Source organism: Equus quagga, chromosome 14 (assembly GCF_021613505.1).
Source record: "Equus quagga isolate Etosha38 chromosome 14, UCLA_HA_Equagga_1.0, whole genome shotgun sequence".
Lineage (NCBI taxonomy): Eukaryota > Metazoa > Chordata > Mammalia > Perissodactyla > Equidae > Equus > Equus quagga.
The window spans coordinates 85,410,642-85,431,088 of NC_060280.1; the positions used below are offsets into that span (position 1 = coordinate 85,410,642).

A 20,447-nucleotide genomic window follows, 5' to 3' on the forward strand; every position below is an offset into this window, starting at 1 on the left:
TATTTTTCTTTCTTCCCTTGGATATGCAAGGCCACATGGTTTACACTGTGAAATATGCTTTGCTATCTTGTTCATGTAAAAATAAGTCCTGCACCTATTTCCATATCCACATATTTGAATATCATATGATGGTCCCAACCAGGCCATCTCTGATCAAAGACAGGACCCAACGGTCAGCAGGATTAGTCAGACTCCAGGCAATCATGCTAGGAGATGCCCCGGCTAACAGTCCACCTCATCTTCACATTTTTACAGACTTTTAGCTCATTGCCAATGGTCTAGCTGCCTGGCAACAAGAACATCATGAGCTCCTTATCCAAGGTCACCCTTTGGGAGAAAGCACTCTGGGAGAATCTTGCTCATAGTCACTCAAATACATAAGAAGCTCACACATGTCTCTGCACGTACTGAACATCAAACCGCAGAGCCTCACCTCAACCCTCAGGCTGATAATTAGTTACAATTTCTGAAACACATCCTGTCACCTCAGCTGCACTCAGAAGGAGGGAAAACAAACAGGGGGTGGGAAGGCAGGCTTTGGGGTATCAAGACAGTGAGGGGCCCCTATGTTCCCATGGGAGGATGTGAACGACTTATTTGAATAATTCTGTAGACAGACGTAGTAAGGATACTCACTATGCTACAGACCAAGACTGTAATACTACCTGTAAAATATAACACTATACTATGCACTACAAAACTAATTATACATGTTTATATATAATATGTTCTACTCATATATAACATATACTAATTATGTATAATATTATACCATATGCTACCTATACTATATACAGGTAATATACTATATATATATGTGTGTGTATACATAGACATATACTGCATCCTACATTTTCTCTATATACACATACACACAGACGCACACTATATGCAGCATTAGATAACTTTACACTATATACCACATTATAGTATAGTACACAATACCTCTCTTTATTATAGATGCAAAAAGTCTCAACAAAACACTAGGTCATTTTATATAGGACCTAAACACCATAACCAAATGGAATTTAATCCAGGAAAGAAATGTTGGCTTGTATCTGAAAATGAATTAACATAAGACACCATTAGTAGAATCAATGTCAAAAACTACAGGATCATCAAAATAGATACAAACAAGCATGAGACCAAGTTCAACATCCTTCACAAGGAAAACACTCAATAAACCATGAGAACCTCCCTCAGTAAACTCCCTCACCCTGAAATAAAGCATCAGTGAAGAACCCACAGCTGGCGTCACTCTTGAAGGTGAAGGACTGCGGGCTTTCTCTCTCAGATCAGAGAGAAGACAGAGATGTCTGCTCTCACCAGCTCTACCCACTGTGGTGACAAAGGAGCTACCAGGGCAGTTAGGCAAGAACATGGGAAAAGCAACTGCTCCAGATTTCAAAGGACAAACACACAGCTCCACAGATATCTAAAACCACAGAGACCTTGTCATGGCACGTACTGTAGGACACACGCAGATGCAGACACAGATGTTCCGACAGACACACAGAGCCCAGGCCCTCTGCACTCCTCCCCACTTTTCTTAACTCTTTAGGGCCCATCATCAGACACATGGTATAATTTTACTTATATATCTTCTTTCTTCTCTCCTAGAATGTCAGCTGTAGAGCAAACAGGGATATTTGCTCTTTGTTCACCAAAGCACCTACCAGAAGGCCTGTCACACGAGTACTTTTTGCACATCAGGGCTCAGAGAGAGAGACAGACAGACAGACACACAAACCTCATCACAGACCCAGATCTTCACAAAGTGTGTTGTTCTCACTCCCATCCCTCCTGGTACAGGGGTGTCTCCTGGCTCCCAAACCAATCCCCAAAGAGGGGGTCTCAGCTCCTCCAGATGGGGAAGGGGTTTCACCCTTCCTGACACCACACAGTACAAACAGGACATCTCTACAAAAAATACAAAATGGGAGACTGCATGGCAGTCAGGGCCCAAAATGGCTGGAGTCATAACGTTCCAGCCCCTTTCACTGCTATAAATGCATCCAGAAACCCCCTCATCATGAACTGTCCCTTTGTCCCTTTGCTTTTCTATTGTGAGCTCAGTGAGGGGACCAAAGGTGAGCATCTCCTCGCTCAGCCCCCATGTCCCCTGCTGCAGGCTCCTTGGGAAACATCAGCTGTGCTGTGGACTCACATTCCCACAGACCTCACTCCGTCCTCCCACGGTGGCGCCACCATCTTAAGTGAACACTTTCTCTTTAGGATCAGGGTCTAATTTGTACCCTTAAGATTGTAATTTATGGAGGTGACTAAGTGCTAACATGGACAGGCCAATGTCATTGAAAGAAGTTTATTACTTACATTTCCCAAGATAAGGACACGCCACGCCAGGAAGGTCCCAGGGGCTGCATCAGGGTTGCTCAGGAGGCAGAATCAGGAGGGGGACACAAACCTAGGCCACAGCCTTCATTTGGGTCCCACAGGAAATGTGAGTCAGGGCAGAGTGAGCAGCTCAGGACTGGCTGCTTTGAACAATCCCAGCAGCCTTTGGGGCCTAGGGATGGCCCTCAGTCATCTGGTTCCTGGCCCTGGGTGGGTTTAGGGCAGGGAATACTGTCTGGCGTGTGAGAGGCAGATAAGGAGGTCTGTAGGGACAGGGCACTGGGTCGGGCGGTATGCACGTGAGACACCTGCTCCAGGCAAGCTGTCTACTGCCAACGTGGAATGAGGTGTCCCTGGGAGAGGCAGGGTCTCCCTATGTCTGAGAGGCCACCCAAGATGTCAAAACACCTTAAGAGACAGAAGATAAAACACATGCTTAATACAATCAGAAAGAAGACAAGGATTTGTCTGCTCACGTCAGTTCAATTCAACACGGTGAGGGAGGTGCTACCAGGGCAGTTAGGCACCAAATGACATAACAGCATTCCAGATTTTACCGACCTACACACACAGCCCCCCAGACAGACAGACAAAATCACACAGGCTTCCTCACTGGACACACATGTGCGCATACCCACACAGACACCCAAAGTCACAGACCCTCAGAGATAATGGCCCAGAGACACACAGCCCAGGCCCTGAAGAGGGAGAGTCAGGGCCCGCGATGGCTGCAGTGATCACCGTGTTCCAGCCCCTCACACTGCTACGATCACTTCCAGAAACACGCCCCTCACCACGTGCCCCTTCCTCACTTTGCTTTCCCAGAGGAAGCTCAGTGCAGACAACAAGGTCTATGCGTCCTCAGCCAGCCACTGCGTCCTGTGCTGTGTCTCCACAGTCTGGGATCCATCACCCCCTGAGGTCTCACCTGCACAGAGACCTCACACAGGTCAGCCCCATGGCCATCCTCACCGAGGCCTTGATCTCTGTCCCACCCTAGAATATTTGCTGATGGGGGAGTGGAGGCCTCAGGACCTTAGACTCCAGGTCTCCCAGCCACAGAAACATCACTTTGGGGACCCTGGAAAGCACTGTAAGTTGTTGCAAGAGCACACTGGGATGTGGCTTGGCTCATTTCTGCCTCTTCTGTTCAAGAAACAGTGGGCATGGCCTCCAACAAAGAAGCGGGTGCCACCTCCTGTGCCTGTACGCTTCAGCAAAGGTGGAAATCTCTGCCATTTCCGGCCACTGAATTTGGCATGGTGCCCATTACATTCTGGGAGCCATGGTTAGGGAGGGGGCCCTGGGACTGAGGAGGGTCTGGCTGAGATCACCATTCCCCACAGGCCTCAGGGCTGGAACTCTGCAGGGTGAGTCCTGATCCAGAGAAAGTAAGCACCGGCCTTGGGTGGGCTCCAAACTCACTCTGGAGGCGGGTTCTGAGGGAGCTGGGGGTGGTCAGCACATGAGCCACTGAAACCACAGGGTAGAATGTTCCAGAGATCTCAGGGAGAGTGATTTAGGTACAGCCAGGTGCCTGAGGGACTCCCAGAGCTCGGACAAGGCAGGGCATCTCTTGACATTATTGGTGGCATTAAGACTATTGTGGAACTGTGCTTGTTGGTGCAGAGCTGATGTTCATGTGACAGTGGGGAGTATTGTGCTCCGGGGACCTGTGCCTCATGACATGGGTTCTGGGTTCTGCCACTGCCTCACCTCACAGTCACCTGGGGTTGCAAATGTGAAGACAAATACAGGAAATCTCCTTTAAAATGGAGTCAGGAAGCCCTGAAGGGGGAGATCTCATCACTACTGCTCACCATACATTGTAGACCTCAAACAGGGAGAGGTGTCCCTCCCATCGCCCAATAGTAGGAACCTTACTCTGCAGACCCCAGCGGGAGGAAGGAAGAACTTCTCCTTGCCCAGTAACAGCCCAGCCAATGAGAAGCCAGTGTCACCACCCTGAACTCTCATTCTCCTTCCATGGAGAATGTTCCAAACAGCCCCTCCAGCCTCCTCCTGTCCTCTATGAAAGCATATGCGGCTGTTCTGTTCTCCCTACCTGCCTACGGTTCTCCAGAGTGTGCATGTCCTGAAAGTACTTCCTCTGCTATTCCCAAATGAACTCATTTTACTGCTAAAATACCTTCCTTTTCAAACTTTAAGGTCAACACAACAGAGAACATTTCCAGAGTGGACAGGTGTTGCATTTAAACATGTTTCCCAGCAAGGAGGCACAGAGTAGGCTTGAGATGGGAAACTTAAGAGCTGCAAATGGCCTCAAGACCTGCTCTGGGAAGACAGGATGTTGATGCCCAAGGGTTAGACGAGGATGCGCCCAGGCAGATCCCACGTGGAGATGTGTCAGATGCACCTTTATGTTTCAGACCACCGCATTCCCAGGATATGACCCAGGAAACCTGCTGTCAACTCAAAGATGGAGGCCGGGAGCCCCATCACTTTCTCACCGGTTATGTGAATGACACGAGGGCAGGTGTAGCCCTAGAAGGAGTTTTCTAATTCAGACTGGGTGCCAGGAACAGTCTATAGTGGCCTATTTCCTTCTTCCCCAGTCCTTCCCCTTTTCCCAAGAAGGAACCCAAGGTGGTGGAAGGAATGTTGCACACGTAGCAACCAAAGTTCAGGAGAGTTTAACAATTCTAGCAAGTGGAGACATTTTTGTTGTTTTCTATTAATTGTTTTTAGTTCAGACACATACTATTTTAACAGCAGTCGGGAGTTTTCACAAATGTATAGTTACACCACCATCAGGATGGAGAACGCTCCATCACCCCAAAGGAACACTCTCCTGGTGCCCATTTGTACTGAACCCTGCCACCCTGAAGATCTGATCTGTCTTAGGTTCCTATACATTTGCGTTTTCCAGAATGTCATGTAAGTGGAACACACCATGTTGCCTTATGAGTCCTGTTTGGTGACTTTGATGTCACATTTCTAAAAGTGCATAATTATGCAAAGCTTGCAGTGTTCTGTGCATTTGAAATTTGACATTGCCCAGGAAAGGGGCACACATTATGCCTCCAAAACTAAGAGATTCCCCAGTTATGAGCTCTGTGAATTTCAGAAGGACCCCGAGCTTAACTGTCTTTATTTGCATCATGGGAGGAAGGATGGGGGCAGGGGATAAATTAGATATTAATAATTATAAAAGCACATAATCTCTACACTGCTAAGAAAACATAAATTAGCACTGAAAAAAAGGGGATAAGTTTGGATTTATGTTGTTGTTTAATGAAACAAAAGCTGTCACGTTTTACTCTGTCTTCCATAATATCTCCTGGAAATGTGAACACATGGAAATGATCCCTGAAAACAGTAAAAATGGGCTTTGTGCATCATGGAAACAAAAACCTCCCAGCTACTCCTCTTATAAAAAGGCATAGAAAATTTCCCAGTTTGAGGATGTCAAATTTTCCTCCTTTGTCACCATATAGGATATTACTCAAAATGATACTGGGTGTCTGTCTACAGCTCACCTCAATTATTTCTTGGATCATTATCCTCTAAACATTCATAGCTCTTTTTAGTGTGTTAACCAGGAAATCACACTGAACTTGCTCAGGTATCACTCTACTCAGAGGAAAACACGTGATGGGCTACAACTGTGCAGATGACCAGAACCCTTCCTCACACTGGGAGAAACTTGAAGGTTTCATGGGGGACAAATTGTGTCACTCACTCTGAAGAGCAGCAAAATGATATGCTGAACCCAAAGACAAATTCAAATATTTTCAACTGATTTTAAACAGAAACACAAATACTACAAATACCCACATGTCTGGATCGTGATCAAATAGCACATGCAGTAAAATGATTAACCATGGCTAAAATGAAGATGAACTCTGTCTATGCCTTTATCTCTATGGGGAACCATTGCTGTTATTCCCAAGAACGCAGAACGTTCGGTATTGCTGTCCATTGTTTACATCCACACCCAAGCAGTTCCTCCAACAGTGTTTAACATGCATTAGATGGTGGGAAAACAATGATCGCTGATGACATCCTCACTCACTGAGGCCCCTACCTACGACAGAGAAGATATACATCCATCAATGGATGAGCAGACACAGAAGTTGTGCTATTTATATATATATATATATATATATATATACACAATGGAGTATTACTCCACCATAAAAAGCAAGGAAATCCTACCATTTATGAAAACATGGATGAAACTTGAAGGCATTATGCTAAGTGAAATAAGTCAGAGAAAGACAAATACTTTATGATCTCAACTTATATGTGGAATCTGAAAAAAAAAAAACTCATAGAAAAAGAGATCAGCCTTGTGCTTACTAGGGGTGGGGGTGGGCAGTGGTGGGAGTAGCAACTGGAAGAAAGTGGTTGGAAGGTACAATCTTCCAGTTATGATAAGTACTCGGGACGTAATTTAAGACATGACAGCTATAGCTAACATTGCTGTATGACATATAGGAAAGCTGTTAAGAGAGTAAATCCTAAGACTTCTAATCACAAAGAGAAAATTTCTTTATTCTTCCCTTCTTTCTTTTCTTTTTATTTTATCTATATGAGAAGATGGATGTTAACTGACCTATTGTGGTAATCCTTTCACAATATGTGTAAATCAAACCATGTTATACACCTTAAATTTATACAATCATGTATGTCAATTATTTTTCAATAAAACTGGAAAAAAAAGGACTCAGACACTTCTGGTCTCAGGTCTGTCATGCAAGGAGCTCAGAAGCCAGATTCCAGTTCTCAAAAACACTTGAAATCAACAATTCTTCTATGAGAGAACTGAGGTCACAGTGTAAACCATTGTCTCCACAATGAGAAAGAGAGACAAAAGTAGCAATTTAAAAAATATGAAAGCATTTTGTTCATAACAAGTCATGTCCTACAAAAACCAATCTATTTCACAAGAGCATAACTGAGCATAACTGAGGTTTTCCCAAAGCCTAAGTGAGGATGCGGCACTGAAATAGCCAACTTGAGCCTCTTCCAGCCTTCTCTGCTCTCAAAGGTAGGGCGATTGTGACGATGATGGGCTTTTTCCCCTCCTGACACCAAATATGTGGTGTCTGTGTTCCAATGCCACTTCTCCAACTCTGCATCACCAAAGAGGTGTCCAACAGTTCAGTTCAATCCTAACACTAACTACGCAGAGTTCACATCAGACTCCACAGGTTAACAGCTCAGTCCCAGAAATACCCCTTCTTTAGCTGCCAACCACAAATGGAGCGCCCAGGCTGCCAGCATTTCTACTCAGCGATCTACAGATTCATGGATTCTCTCAACACCTCAGTACATTTGGTAATTTACTGAAATGATTCTGAGAACTCAGCAAACTCCTTTACTTACAATTAGTGGTTTACTCTAAAGGATACAACTCAGGAACAGACAAAGGCAGAGATGCGTAGGGCAGTGGTATGGGTGAGGGGAGTGGAGGTGGAGGGGGCTGCAGAGATTCCACATCCTCTCTGGACACTCCACCCTCCCAGCACCTGCATGTGTTCACCCACCCAGGAACTCTGTGAATTCTGTCTGTAAGGATTCTGACGGAGGTTTCACTACGTGGACGCAATTTCTTAAATCATTGGCCATTGGTCTCCTCTCCTCTCCTCTCCACAGGGGCTGGGAGCTGGGGTTGTAATTTCCGAGCCTCTAAACAAGGCTTGGTGTTTCTGGTGCCCAAGCCCCATCCTGAAGCCACCTAGGAGCTGGTCAAGATTTGCCTCATTAAAACAAAAAACACTATATCACTCTTATCACTCAAGTAATTCCTAGGGCTTCAAGTTTCTGCTAGGAAATGAGGACAGAGATCAAATATATTTCTTATTATATCACAGGAAGTCAAGGACAGGGACACAGGCTCACTAAAAGATTGAGACCAAATCATTGGACTAGAGAATGCTTCCGCTCTGCCCACACCTCCCTCTACATCAACTGGGCTCTTGTTTAATGTTAGCGGACTACATTGAAGGAACTAGATGCTTTCCAGTAACATCATGAGGAAGGCAAGGATGTCCCCTCCCACCACTTTGTCAACCCAGTCAACTTTGTACTGAAATTCTTAGTAAACGCAATTAGACATGAAAAGGAAATAAAAGGTGCATAGATTGGGAAGGAGGAAATAAAACTGTCCTTGCCGCACAAAATTGTGTATGGAGAAAATCTCAGAGAATCCCCAATAACAAAGAAAACCCCTTGAACTCAGAAGACAGTAGAGGAAGGCTGAAAGGTAAAATGCTAAGGTGCAAAAGTCAGTTGCTTCCTATAGATCCACTTTGACAAGGCACCAAGGTAATTCCATGGGAAAACACAGTCTTTATAACAAATAATATCAGAAAAACTGGCCATCTACATGCAAAAAACAAAACGAAACAAAACTAGATACAGTCTTCACATTTTCACAAAAATTAATTAAAAATGATTGATAGATCTTAGTATAAAATATAAAACTACAACACTCCTAAAAGATAAAATAGGAGAAAATCTAAGTGACCTAGGGTTTGGTGATTAATTTTTAGACACAACACCCAAAACAAGATCTGAGATAGAAAAAAATAAATTTGACTTCATTAAAATGACAAGCCTCCCCTTAGTGAAACACAATGTTTAGAGAATGAAAACACAAGCCACAAACCAGCAGAAAATCTTTTAAAATCACTTAACTGATAAAGGACTGGTAACCAAAACATCCAAGGAACCCATAAAGCTCAAAAAAAGACGACAACCTAGTTAAAAACGGGCAAAAGATTTGAACACACACTTCAAGAATGATATACAGATGGTAAAGAAGCACACGAAAAGATGCTCAAAATCATATGTCACTAGGAAACTGCAAATAAAAGAAGAATGAGATATCACCAGACACTTATTACAATGGCTGAAACACCAAATGACAGTGAAGACGGTGAGCTGGATAGAGGGTTCCGTGCTCAGGGCCATCTACTGGGAGGATAGCCTTGTAAGTAGAGGTCACTGCAGCTCTAATGGCATATCGTGTGGGGCCTAGGGCTGGTTCTTGCATTAGAAGCCCATGGACAACTTAAGGCCACCAATGGGTACCCCAGGAGACCTGACAGAAGGTCACTGAGGCCTCTGTAGTGAAGGAATCTCCGAGGACACTAACAGGAGTGTGGGTTGTATGACAATTTGAAGAGTCTCCAGACTTTCGTGGTAGGGGTGCCCATTCAAGGTGGCAAATTTGCAAGTAAAAGCACAAATGAGGTCAAGTAAAATTTGTAGACATGAAATATGTTAATTCTGGAATAACAAAAGAAACTAGTAGCTGTGTGGGTGCTGAGGGGAACAATACCCATTTCTTTTTCTTTTTTTTTTTTTATTGCACTCCTAATTTTAATGCTTCATATATTACAGATGTTGACATTTTGGTGAAACAGAGCTTGCCTCTAGTGTTATTTTAGTGGTCCGTTCCATGGGGCAGTTACAGATGAAACTGTATGGTAATGAAATGTTTATTAAAATGCTTATACTGTACTGAAAAGTTGGGTGTGTAGCTGTGCTGTACTGAATTCTGTGCTCTAGGAAAACTTTTTTTTTTTTGAGGAAAATTGGCTCTGAGCTAACATCTGTGTCCATCTTCCTCTACTTTCTTGTGGGACATCTGCCACAGCATGGCTTGACAAGTGACAATACCCATTTCTTCATGGTGTCAGAGAAGGAGCGGGTCTCTCATTACCAAATAATTTGCAAAAATTTTAAAAAGTTGTCAGGGCCTTACATCATATGAGTGGCAATGTCCCATTCAATTTTTGTGAGCTCTTTTTTTGTAATATTGGTGTGTCCTGAATGTCCTCAGAGATGTTGTCATTAATGTAATGTCATACATGTGTTCTTGGAGAAACCAGGATGCAGTTCAGATCTTGCCTGCAACGGTGGGGGGGGGTGGGGGGAGTGGGGGGTGGTGGAGCGGGTAGGGGGGGCTGGCAGTGATGACACAGCTGTGGAAGATCCATGAAGATAACCCAGTAAAGGGGCATCATGTCCCTTCAGAGGGGAAGGCCAAGTGCAGCTGAGAGGCTGTGGACACAGGACTGGACAGAACAGACTCAGCCAAACCTGTGAGAGCAGGATATTGATCAATTGCTGATTGGCTGTGGTCAGTAGTTTCCACACTGTGGGGACTGGGTACAGGGGTCTGTGTGGTGCAGCCACAGCCTCGAGTTGAGGTGAACCACTCTGAGGTGTCAGTGGTTCTTTCCAGGTTTAACAACAGGACAAATTGGGCTGTAAAAGAAGCACTGGGAACAATCAACCCTTTACTAGCTAGGTTTTCTATACAGTTCTCAATCCTTCAAGGCCCTGGGTAACTTACATCGCACAATATCAACTACCTGATTTGTGGGGTAAGTTACTTGGGTCCCAATTTGTCAAGCCAATTTTTAAGCGGCAAAGACTTCATTTAATTTTAGTTCTTGAATCATTGGATCAGAGCCTCCCAGCTCACTATGGGATATTTTAGGACAACGGGTGTTATGACCATGGAGAATTTAGGCAAGACCATAGTTCTGATGGTTAAGGAGTAACATTTGTCCTGTTTGTCCTCTATATTATATTCCTTAACATCCTTAAGATCATCAGGGGCACCTGAGTTAAATTTGACACCTGGTATTGATTAACTCCCTGAATGTTTCTGAATTAGTGCATTACATCAAATACGAAAATTAATTCACAACCTATGTTGTAGAGGCCCAGAAGTCAAGCAGTGTACCTTCATCTGTTTTGTTATGCAAATTCTTTTAGTTTATTCTGGATTTCCAATTGGGTCAAATTGCAGACCTTCGTTTCAGTATTTTATCTATCGTTTCCTTCCTCCTGATCTTTCCTGTTTTCTTTTCTTCCTCGTGGGATACACTTCAGGGGAGGGAGTGCCTCTCTACCCTGGTATTTACAAATTTTTTTTCCACCCAAAAGTCTCAAAACAGTACCATCAGGGTTAGGAGCCTCCCCCATGACAACCGGTTACTTTACAGGCTTTAGATCCTGGGCTTAAGTCAGGTGTGAACTAATCCCTTGTGCCACAGGGGAGCCATGAGTGTGTCCCCTCTAACTCTGAAGGTCAGGGTCTTTGTGGCAGTAGAGGCAGGGGCAGCAGCAGAGGTACTGAAGGGGCCTGGGGAGCCCTCTGGTGTTAGGAGTGTGGACTCAGCCCACCACCTGTCTGCCTTTCCCCATCTCTTCTCTTTTTCTTTTAAATGACAGCTCTTTCAGGACTGACCATCTGATGGACCCACCTGTTGCACAGAGTATAGTCCCTGTCTATCCACTCCCTTCCATGGGGTACTTCAGGTCAACACAGCTCCTGTCACAGGTTCACTATAACACACAGAGAAATCCTGACAAAGACACTGACCCAGGACTCATTTAAGGAGGCCCCAATCCCACATTCCTGCTCCCAAATGCCTATACATTCTTCAAACAGCCAACTCTGCTCAGCTGAACCTAGAACTGAGGTTGGTGGGTCAACAATGCAACACGGGGCAGCACAGCTCACAGCACGAGCTCCCAGCAAGCAGCAGCCCACAGCGCATGTCGCCACCAGGCAGCAGAGACGGGGAGCAAGTCAGAGCAAGAGAAGACAGACCCCACGGGTGGGGTCACGTCTGGACATGCTGCTCAGGGCGCCAACTCTTACGGTCACCTGCAGAGGGGTGGCTTCTTGTTGAGACTCTATGTGTGCGCGCGCACACACACACACACACACACACACACACAGGGTAGGAAAAGGCTTAGGACTCATATAACAGAGGTCTGAGGGGAGGGCAGGGCCAGCCTCTCAAGCAGCTCTGACAGGGCTCAGAAAGCAAGGAATGGAGCCTGGCCTGGGGCTTCACTGGGCCTGGGGGTGGGGCCAGGCAAGAGCTCTGCACACAGGCAGGCGCTGGGGTGGTGGGAATCTCCTGCCTGCTCTAGAGGAGAGAGCACCCAGGCTTCCTCCTCAGCTTGTCCAGGTGGGGGCACAAGGGAAGAGGGTGGGTGAGGCTTAAGCTGTGAGCAGGCACCCAAAAATGTGGAGTCTGTCTGCTCACTACAGGGACAAAGTGGCTAAGAAAAATATTCAGTCTAAATTGATTAATATAAAGAAACTAACAGGAGACTAAAAAATGATCAAAATGGTATATTTGGGGGTGATTTGAGTAACAGCGCTGAAGGGGACCAGGGTATGTTGGCAGTGAGTCTTAAGTTAGACTTTACTACTTAACAGTTTTATTTCAAATAAACAGAAATTTATATTCTTTAATTTTAACTTTTATACATAGGAAACCATTCTAACATTTAATTCTTTTAAACACTAACAGTTACAAAAGTGTAAACCATGCTAAATAAAAATTTCAAATGTCTTTCTCACTGAAAGGACTAAAAGGCATCCTAGTTTGTCCTTTCCCTCTGTCTCACACTGGGATATTTACAGGAATAAGTGGGATTTTCAAAGATTTACATAAGCTTTCAGAAGATTTCCTCACATCAATTAAAATAGAATTTCAATTATTTTAGCCTTTTAAATTTCTATGTTCTCTAGAAACATGCGCATAGGAAAACTGATGAAAAAAGGAAAAAAATTTCTAGCTTTCCTCACATCTATCTCTCCATCAACTTACAGTTTTGGGCCCAAGTGCTAAGGGAAACTAGAGCCAAAGGGCTGCACTAGTCCATCGATAAAGGAATCCAAAGGGAAGAAACACAAACACTGGAATCAGCTCAGATGAGCAGCCTGCTTCCCACAGGACAGAAGGAAAGCCACACTCAGAAGGTCCCGTGTTCCTGACTCTCCTGGTGGAGACAGAGCCCTGGAGGGGGTCAGGCCCTGGAGAAGGAGGGGAGGGCACCTGAGCAGCCACAGGAAGGAGCTCTGGGAGCCCCACACACCCTCCTCTCCCCAGGGAACAGTGCACATGCTCCCTCTCTCAGGCTCCGTTCTCACAGTGAGGAAACTCAGCTGGATCCAGTTTAAGGTTCTGACCCAAACGGACCCCAGATTAATGGGCCCTCATCCAGGACACAGAGCTCCTGACTCTCACAGACTTTCTCAGTGTAAACAAATTACTCTCTGAGTGGCTACACTCAGGATGCAAAACTCCAATTATGTCTAGAAACAGGCCTAAGGAACCACAACCACAAGCTCAGACAGGGCGTCACTCCCCACCCCATGAGCACGGGCACCCCCAGCTTTCCAGGGCTCTGCAGCTCCTCTCAGGATAAAAGCTCCTTCCATGGGGGTGTGAGCAGTAGGACAGCTGCAGGGGAGGCTCCCCAGGAAGGACAACTGGGCCTGCAAGGCCTTCCCTCTGCAGGCTCAAGGGGGCCTTAGCTTAGATCCAGTGCCCTCAGGCCTCTGCCCCCACTGGAGTTTTTTTTGGACCATCACTGATACCTCAAATGACACAAATCCAGTGTTTGAACAATCCAGTTAAAACACTCAAACCAGTCTTTATGTGGCAATGATGGAAGAAAATTGTGTGGCAATTTGCTGGTTCAACCAGAAACCCCTCAAGAACGTATTGCATTCTGAGAACAAAAATGTTAAAATAGTCTTATTCCCATGACACGAAATTGCTTTATAAACTATTAATCTTATGTGAACACTTCACGTCTGCACATCTAAGCCCTGGAAATCCACTTGAACTCACCCAAAATAAAAGAACAGACCTCAGAATGTTACTGTCCTTCATGGGAGGCAAAAAGGGAAAGAATTTAGTACAGGCAATGTAAAACTGGAATATTTTGTTTTCTCTGACATTCACCTCTAACTTGTCTCTTTGGAAATATTTTATATTGTGTTTTAAGTCGTATTGATTAAAAATAAATTTTTTCATTGAGACTAAAATGAAGTGAATAAATCTTTTAAAGGTGACTAACTCAGGTAGGGACAGTGCTGACAGGACAGATCACCCAGAAAAGTTTCTCAAGAGGAACCTGCACCCAAAGGACTTCCCACGGGATGTCTGCGCCCAGAAAGATCCTGGGGGAGACGCCCGAGGATTTCACACAACGTAGTTCCAGGTGGTTATAGGCTACTTTTCATTCATGGAAAATATCCACACACATGAAATAAATCTTTTAAGAACAGCCACCCATTTATTGACTGTGAAAAAATAATTAAAATATTGTGTCTGTTTCAAATCCACCAAGGAGGACAAATCGTTGATGATAATGCTGTGAATCCGAGGCAGGAAGATGGCATTTAGGAATGCGAGGAGAGAATGGAAATTTAAGCATTTTTTGCCAGTCCTAGGAACACCTGGACTTGGGGACAGGGTCATGGATTTGAGACCCTGCTCCCCAAATATATGGAATATTCAGAAGAAAACGGGTGCCCTCCAGGTAGAAAGGAGGCCCTGGGGACCCCACAGACCGCAGCCCCTCCGCGCACGGACCCGGAGACCGAGGCCCGACTGTCCTGCGTACCCTCCCGCGGGCCCTCCCGCGGGCCCCGCACCGTCTGCGACACGCGGGGCTGCGGGCACACAGCGGCCCAGAGACGCTCCGGCCCAAGTCGCCGCGCGCAGGCACCACAGGACGCCCGGGGCCCGGCTGCCGGCCCCGCCCCCACGCTGCGACCGGAGGGGCCTGAGGGCCGAGCGGCGCCACCGCGGACTCGGGGCCGCAGACCCCGGAGGGGACCGCGGGAGGCCGGGCCCGCCCCGCCGCTTCCCACCAGCCCCTCCTCCCGCGTCCTCACCCCGAGGCCGCACACTCACCATTTCTAGGGCTCCTGGGTCGCCCGAGTCCTTCCTAGGACCCCCACGGCCAGTGCAGGTCACGGCGGGACAGAGGCTGCGGCAGAGTCATCAGGGACCGTTAACGGCAGTAGCGGGAAGGGAAGTCCACGTTAGGCCAGACACGCCTCCCCCAAAACCTGACTCCGCCAGAACTCTCAGCATTTCTAGGTTTCCTGGGTCCCTTGGCGTCCTTCCTGCAACTCCTGAGGTCGGGGCAGGTTACAGCGCGACAGAACAGGTGACAGAGCCACGTACATCCCTCAATGGCGGGGAGACGCGGTCCCCAGCGCGGCCGGAGCAGCAGCAACTTCCGGGTGGTTGGAGCTTCGCCCCACCCACCTGCCCCGGCGCCGCCTCTGATTGGATAGTTCGCGAGACTCGCCCCCTCGTGTCTGAGTGACAGGCCTCTGAGTTTAACTTGAGTGAGCTGAGCGCCGCCAGAACTCTTCCTCTGCAGGGAAACTTGCGTTGAAAGGTAGTTCTCAGAGGGGACTCCTGGCACTGTGATCCTTCTTTACAAACACGCAGAACTGAGTCACCTCACCATATACGATAATTAGTCTCTCTCCATTTTAATCTTCGTTGACAACTGGAGTCTGACGTAGTTTTACCAGATAGCACACAGAAGCACAGACACTGTGACCAGGGAACTAGGCAAAGAAAGCGGAACCAAGGATCTGATAGACACTAACGTTATCTATTGAGTGTTTGCAGACGGAAAGTTTCAGGAAGAGCCTAACCACAGAAGGGTCCCACAAGCAAGCTGGCTGAAGCCGGTTCCAGCCGCCTCAAACTGCTCTTAAGTGAACTGAAATGAACTGTCCCCATTATAATCTCAATAACATTTTAAATTCTCCTCTTCTGGGAGGAACCAATCAGCCATTTCTAGATCATGCAATGTATGTAGTAGCATGTGCACACGCTACCCATGAACCTTAAAGAAACATGACTGTTAGGCAATAAACCCTGATCTCCGGCCTTTTCCTTAACTGAATATTCATGAACTGTACTATGATGTAACAATTAAAGGACCCCCCAAACGCTTGTATGGGGAGACACTGCTTTGGAAGACATCCCTGGTGTTCTCCATTGATTGTGCAAGTAATAAACGTTTCTTCACCTACTTCTGCCTTGGTTGTGCTTTTTGGCTTCACACTCACCAAGAGATGAACCCATTGAGTTTAGGCACAGCACCAGCGATGCGTTAGGTGGGCATCTTTCGAACACTTCAGTCAGATTCAGAAGAGGAGCATTGGGAGCAAAAACAAGCCATCATTTCTGAAGAAAAGTGACTTCTGGGTACTCAGAATAGTTAGCTTTAGAAAATGGTTCTGACATGAAAATATTTGTACCCCATGGACAATATAAGCAGAGAATCTTTCTTGCTGATGGTTAAATCAGTCTTCCTGGTCATGACCCACCCCTTACTTGTGGTTATCCTATTTAATCCATCTATAATGAGACATCAGGATACTGGGTTTTATCTAAATAATCATCTCACTGATTGATGGATACTGGAGAGGAATATTCATCCTGACAAGTTGGAATCACTGCACGACAGGCATCCTCTCTATATAGGATGGACAGATACCATATCTGACCACTTCCTCTCCCAATTCCTTGAGGACCTGCTCACTTCTGATATCATCTGACTTGAACAACCCCACCCAAGTACACCTGAACTTCAGCAATAATTCCGCCATGCTCAGGGACAGAAGGATCCCTGGAGGCCATCTGACAGATGGACACTGAAGGGCAGGGCCAAAGAACCACAAGCGATCTCAATGAAGCTGCATTTTTGCTGAGGCTAATTTCTAATAATAATAACCATTAAACTTTTTTATTGCCAAAAGTTTGATTTTCACTTTAGGAAACTAAAAGTAAAGGGGTGAGGTTGGAAGGGGATTTGGCTATTTGGACACTGGCGATCTTTAGAACAGCCCCTCCCTACTCTCCCTTTTTCTCTATAAAAGCAGCTCCTTTTCTTGGTTTTCTGGATTTGCCTCTGGTTTGCCATAGCATGCACACCCCAAATTGCAATTCTTTTGCCTATTCTTAAATAAACTCATTTTGAGATAAACTAACAGGCAAATTTGCTTTTTAAGTTGACAAAGGAAATTGACAAGCTTTTTCATAAATTATATAGAATTGCAGGGAAATCAGAACAGCCAAACCAATCTTCAAAAGTAAAACCAAGTAGTAGGATTAACATTTCCTGATTTCAAATCTGACTACTCAGCACAGTAATCAAGCTATGTGGTAACAACACAAGGACAGACCACAGATCAGTGGACTCAATTGAGATTCCAGATACAAACTCATTCATCTCTGGTCAATTGATTTTCAAAAAAGGTGGCAGGAATGAGGAAAGAATATTCTTTTCAAAAGTTGCTGCTGGGACAACTGGATAGCAACATGCAGAAGAAGGAAGTTGGGCCCTTACATTATACCACACACAATTTACCAAAATAGATTGAAGACCTAAACCTGAGGTAAAACTATAATAATCTCAGGAAAGACAGGGAAAAATATGATCTTGGATTTGGCAAAGAATTATTAGATCTGACACCAAAAGCAAAAACAGAAAAAAAAAAAAAGGATCATCTGAACTTCATTGAAATTAACCACTTTTGTGCTTCAAAGGACGCCATCAGGAAAGTGAAAACATCCATGGGAACCCCTGTGCACTTCTGGTGGGAATGCGAAATCATGCTGCTATTGTGGAAAGCAGGACGGCAGTTTTTCAAAAGTTACAGTGTTACCATGTCATCCAGCATTTCCATTTCTGAGTATATACCCAAAAGAATTCAAAACATGGACTCAAGCAGATATTTGTACACCTGTGTTCATAGGAGCATTATTCACAGTAGCCAAAAAGTGGAAGCAACCCAAGTGTTTATCTACAGCTGGATGGATCAACAAAATGTGGTGCAAACATACAACTGAACATTCTTCAGCTTTAAAAAGAAATGAAATTCTGACACATGCTACAACATGGGTGAACCTTGAGGACATTATGCTAGGTGTAACAAACCAGTAAAAAAAAGGAGAAAAACTGTATGATTCCAGTGATATGAGGTGCCTAGAGTGGTCAGATTCATCAAGAAAGCAGAATGGTGGTTGTCAGGGGCTGGGGGGCAAGGGCAGTGGGCTGTCAGTGTCTAATATGGGTAGAGTTGCAGTTTTGCAGGATGAAGAGTTCTGGAGATTGGTTTCACAAGGCCAGTGTACTTCACACTGTGAACCATACGCGTAAATGTGGATAAGATGTAACTTGTATGGAATAAATATAGTAGGTGGTCAAGACATACACACTTCCTGTTATAAAATAAATCAGTCACACGGATGTAATGTACAGCATGGTGACTAGAGTTTATACTACTGAATTGTATATTTAAAATATGCTGAGAGTAGATCTTAAAAGTTCTCATCACAAGGAAAAAAATTTATAACTATGTGTGGTGATGGATCTTAACTAGACTTACTATGGTACTCCTGAAATGAATATAATGGTATATGTCAATTATGTCTCAATTTAAAAATAACAAATGAAGCTTTGATACATGCTACAACATGGAATTTCCTGAAAAAATTATGCCAAATGAATGAAGTCAAACACAAAGATCGCATATTATATAACTCCATTCATCTGAAAGTCAACAAATATGGAAATGTATAGAGACTGAAAACAGATTAGTGGCTGTCTTGGGTTGGTGCTTGGAGGAGCTAAGTGGGAAGACAGGGCAGTGGTAGGTTAAGGGTAGAGGGGTGTCTTTTCAGGTGACAGAAATGTTCTGAAATTGACTGTGTTGATAATTGCACGTATCCGTGAATATATAGAAAACCAGTGAGCTGTAGAAATTAAAGGGCTCCGATGTATACTATGTGTATTGTATCTTAAGAAAACTGTTCAAATAAGTGGATAAATGCATTGAGTTTGCAATGCAAATGAATTTTGCAATCCAATCTCTTAAGCATATGAATACTTTCCAGGTACATCACACATTGACATAACCTTCTCTTGATTTTTGTTCTATCAGTCCAAACAGGAATTGAATTACCTTAGGGATATCATAGCCTTTACATTTCAAAGTTCTCTCAGGATACATTAAAAAAATGATCTAAAATAAATTTCCCTCCAAGGTAAAACGTACACCTGAGCATTGAATGAACACACCTCACACCATGTGTTTAGAGTGTGAGGAGACCTTACGCCCAGTTGAGGCTGCGGTTCCAACTTCCCACCAGAGCTAAGGGGTTGTGAGGCCAGAGGATTCCTTAAAGTCTGATCTGAGGGGGTGGGGAAGCGCTGGGTGGAAGACTCAACACTGTCAACAGTCAGAGATCAAAGTGGAGTCAGACTAATCATTACACACAGTAGGGGAGAAAGACATTTCCTCTACCTTCTCTGGGTTCATATGGCCGCAGAACGAATTAAATTCACATGAGACAGAATAGCAGGAGAAAACTAAACAAAGCTTTATAGCATGTATACATGGGAGAGGTCAGGCAAGCTGAGCAACTCGCCAAAATGGCTGAAGCCCCCACTTTAAATATCATCTTCAGCTAATGACAAAGGAGGATGTTGGGGGTGGGGGTAGTCAGTTACTGGAGGTTACCAGAAACAGGAATAAGATTATTATGCAGATCCAAGTCCTTGCCTTCCCCATTGATCAAGAGTTTCTAGAGATAAGGTCATCTCCCCTTCTTCCTGGTAGAGAGGGAGATATCTTTACAGATAAGAGTTCCTTTGCAATGTAAATGTCTCTTACAAAGGGTAAGTAAATTCTACTTTTCAGTTGCTTTCCTGTCTGCAAAGTAATGAGCCCCAAATAATCATCATGCCAAAGAGACATATCTTGGGGTGGGCAACTCCAGGCCCCTACAACACCATGAGGTGACTTTGAAGTGTCTGTGTTTGCAAAGGGTTACAGTTCCTCGAGTGGCCTTACAGCATTGCATTTCAATGGAAAAGTCCCCAGAGAGGACATAGTCCACCTCCCAGTCAGCTCAGACACAGAATCTCCATCCTGCTGCCACTCAGGAGCGAGGGGGCGGGTCTTTTGAACTGTCCAATCAGGGTTGGTTCCCGGGCAGGTGGGCGGGGCGACGCTCCGCAACCACCCCCGGCTTCCTGTCGCTCCACAGTCCTTCCGAAGGCGGGTCGTCTGCACTTAAGGACCCCACGTTGCTCCGCCGCGGACTCTGTCGCTCCGTGACCTGTACCGAGTCCTAGGGAGGACGCCGGGGGACCCACGAGCCTCAGCAATGGTGAGAGTTCATTCCCGGGGTGAGGACGCGGGAGGAGGGGCTGGTGGGAAGCGGCGGGGCGGGCCCGGCCTCCCGCGGTCCCCT

At 45.3% G+C, this 20,447-nt stretch overlaps 1 protein-coding gene across 1 annotated transcript in view; it reads right to left on the reverse strand.

Moving 5' to 3' along the window:
* Positions 1-15,379, reverse strand: part of LOC124252365 (zinc finger protein 709-like) — a 42,246-nt gene extending 26,867 nt beyond the window's left edge. The window contains exon 1 of the mRNA XM_046685755.1: positions 15,072-15,379. Coding sequence (XP_046541711.1) covers positions 15,072-15,074 — 3 coding nt within the window. The 5' untranslated portion in view covers positions 15,075-15,379. The remainder of the gene's footprint in view (positions 1-15,071) is intronic.
* Positions 15,380-20,447: the final 5,068 nt, after the last annotated feature.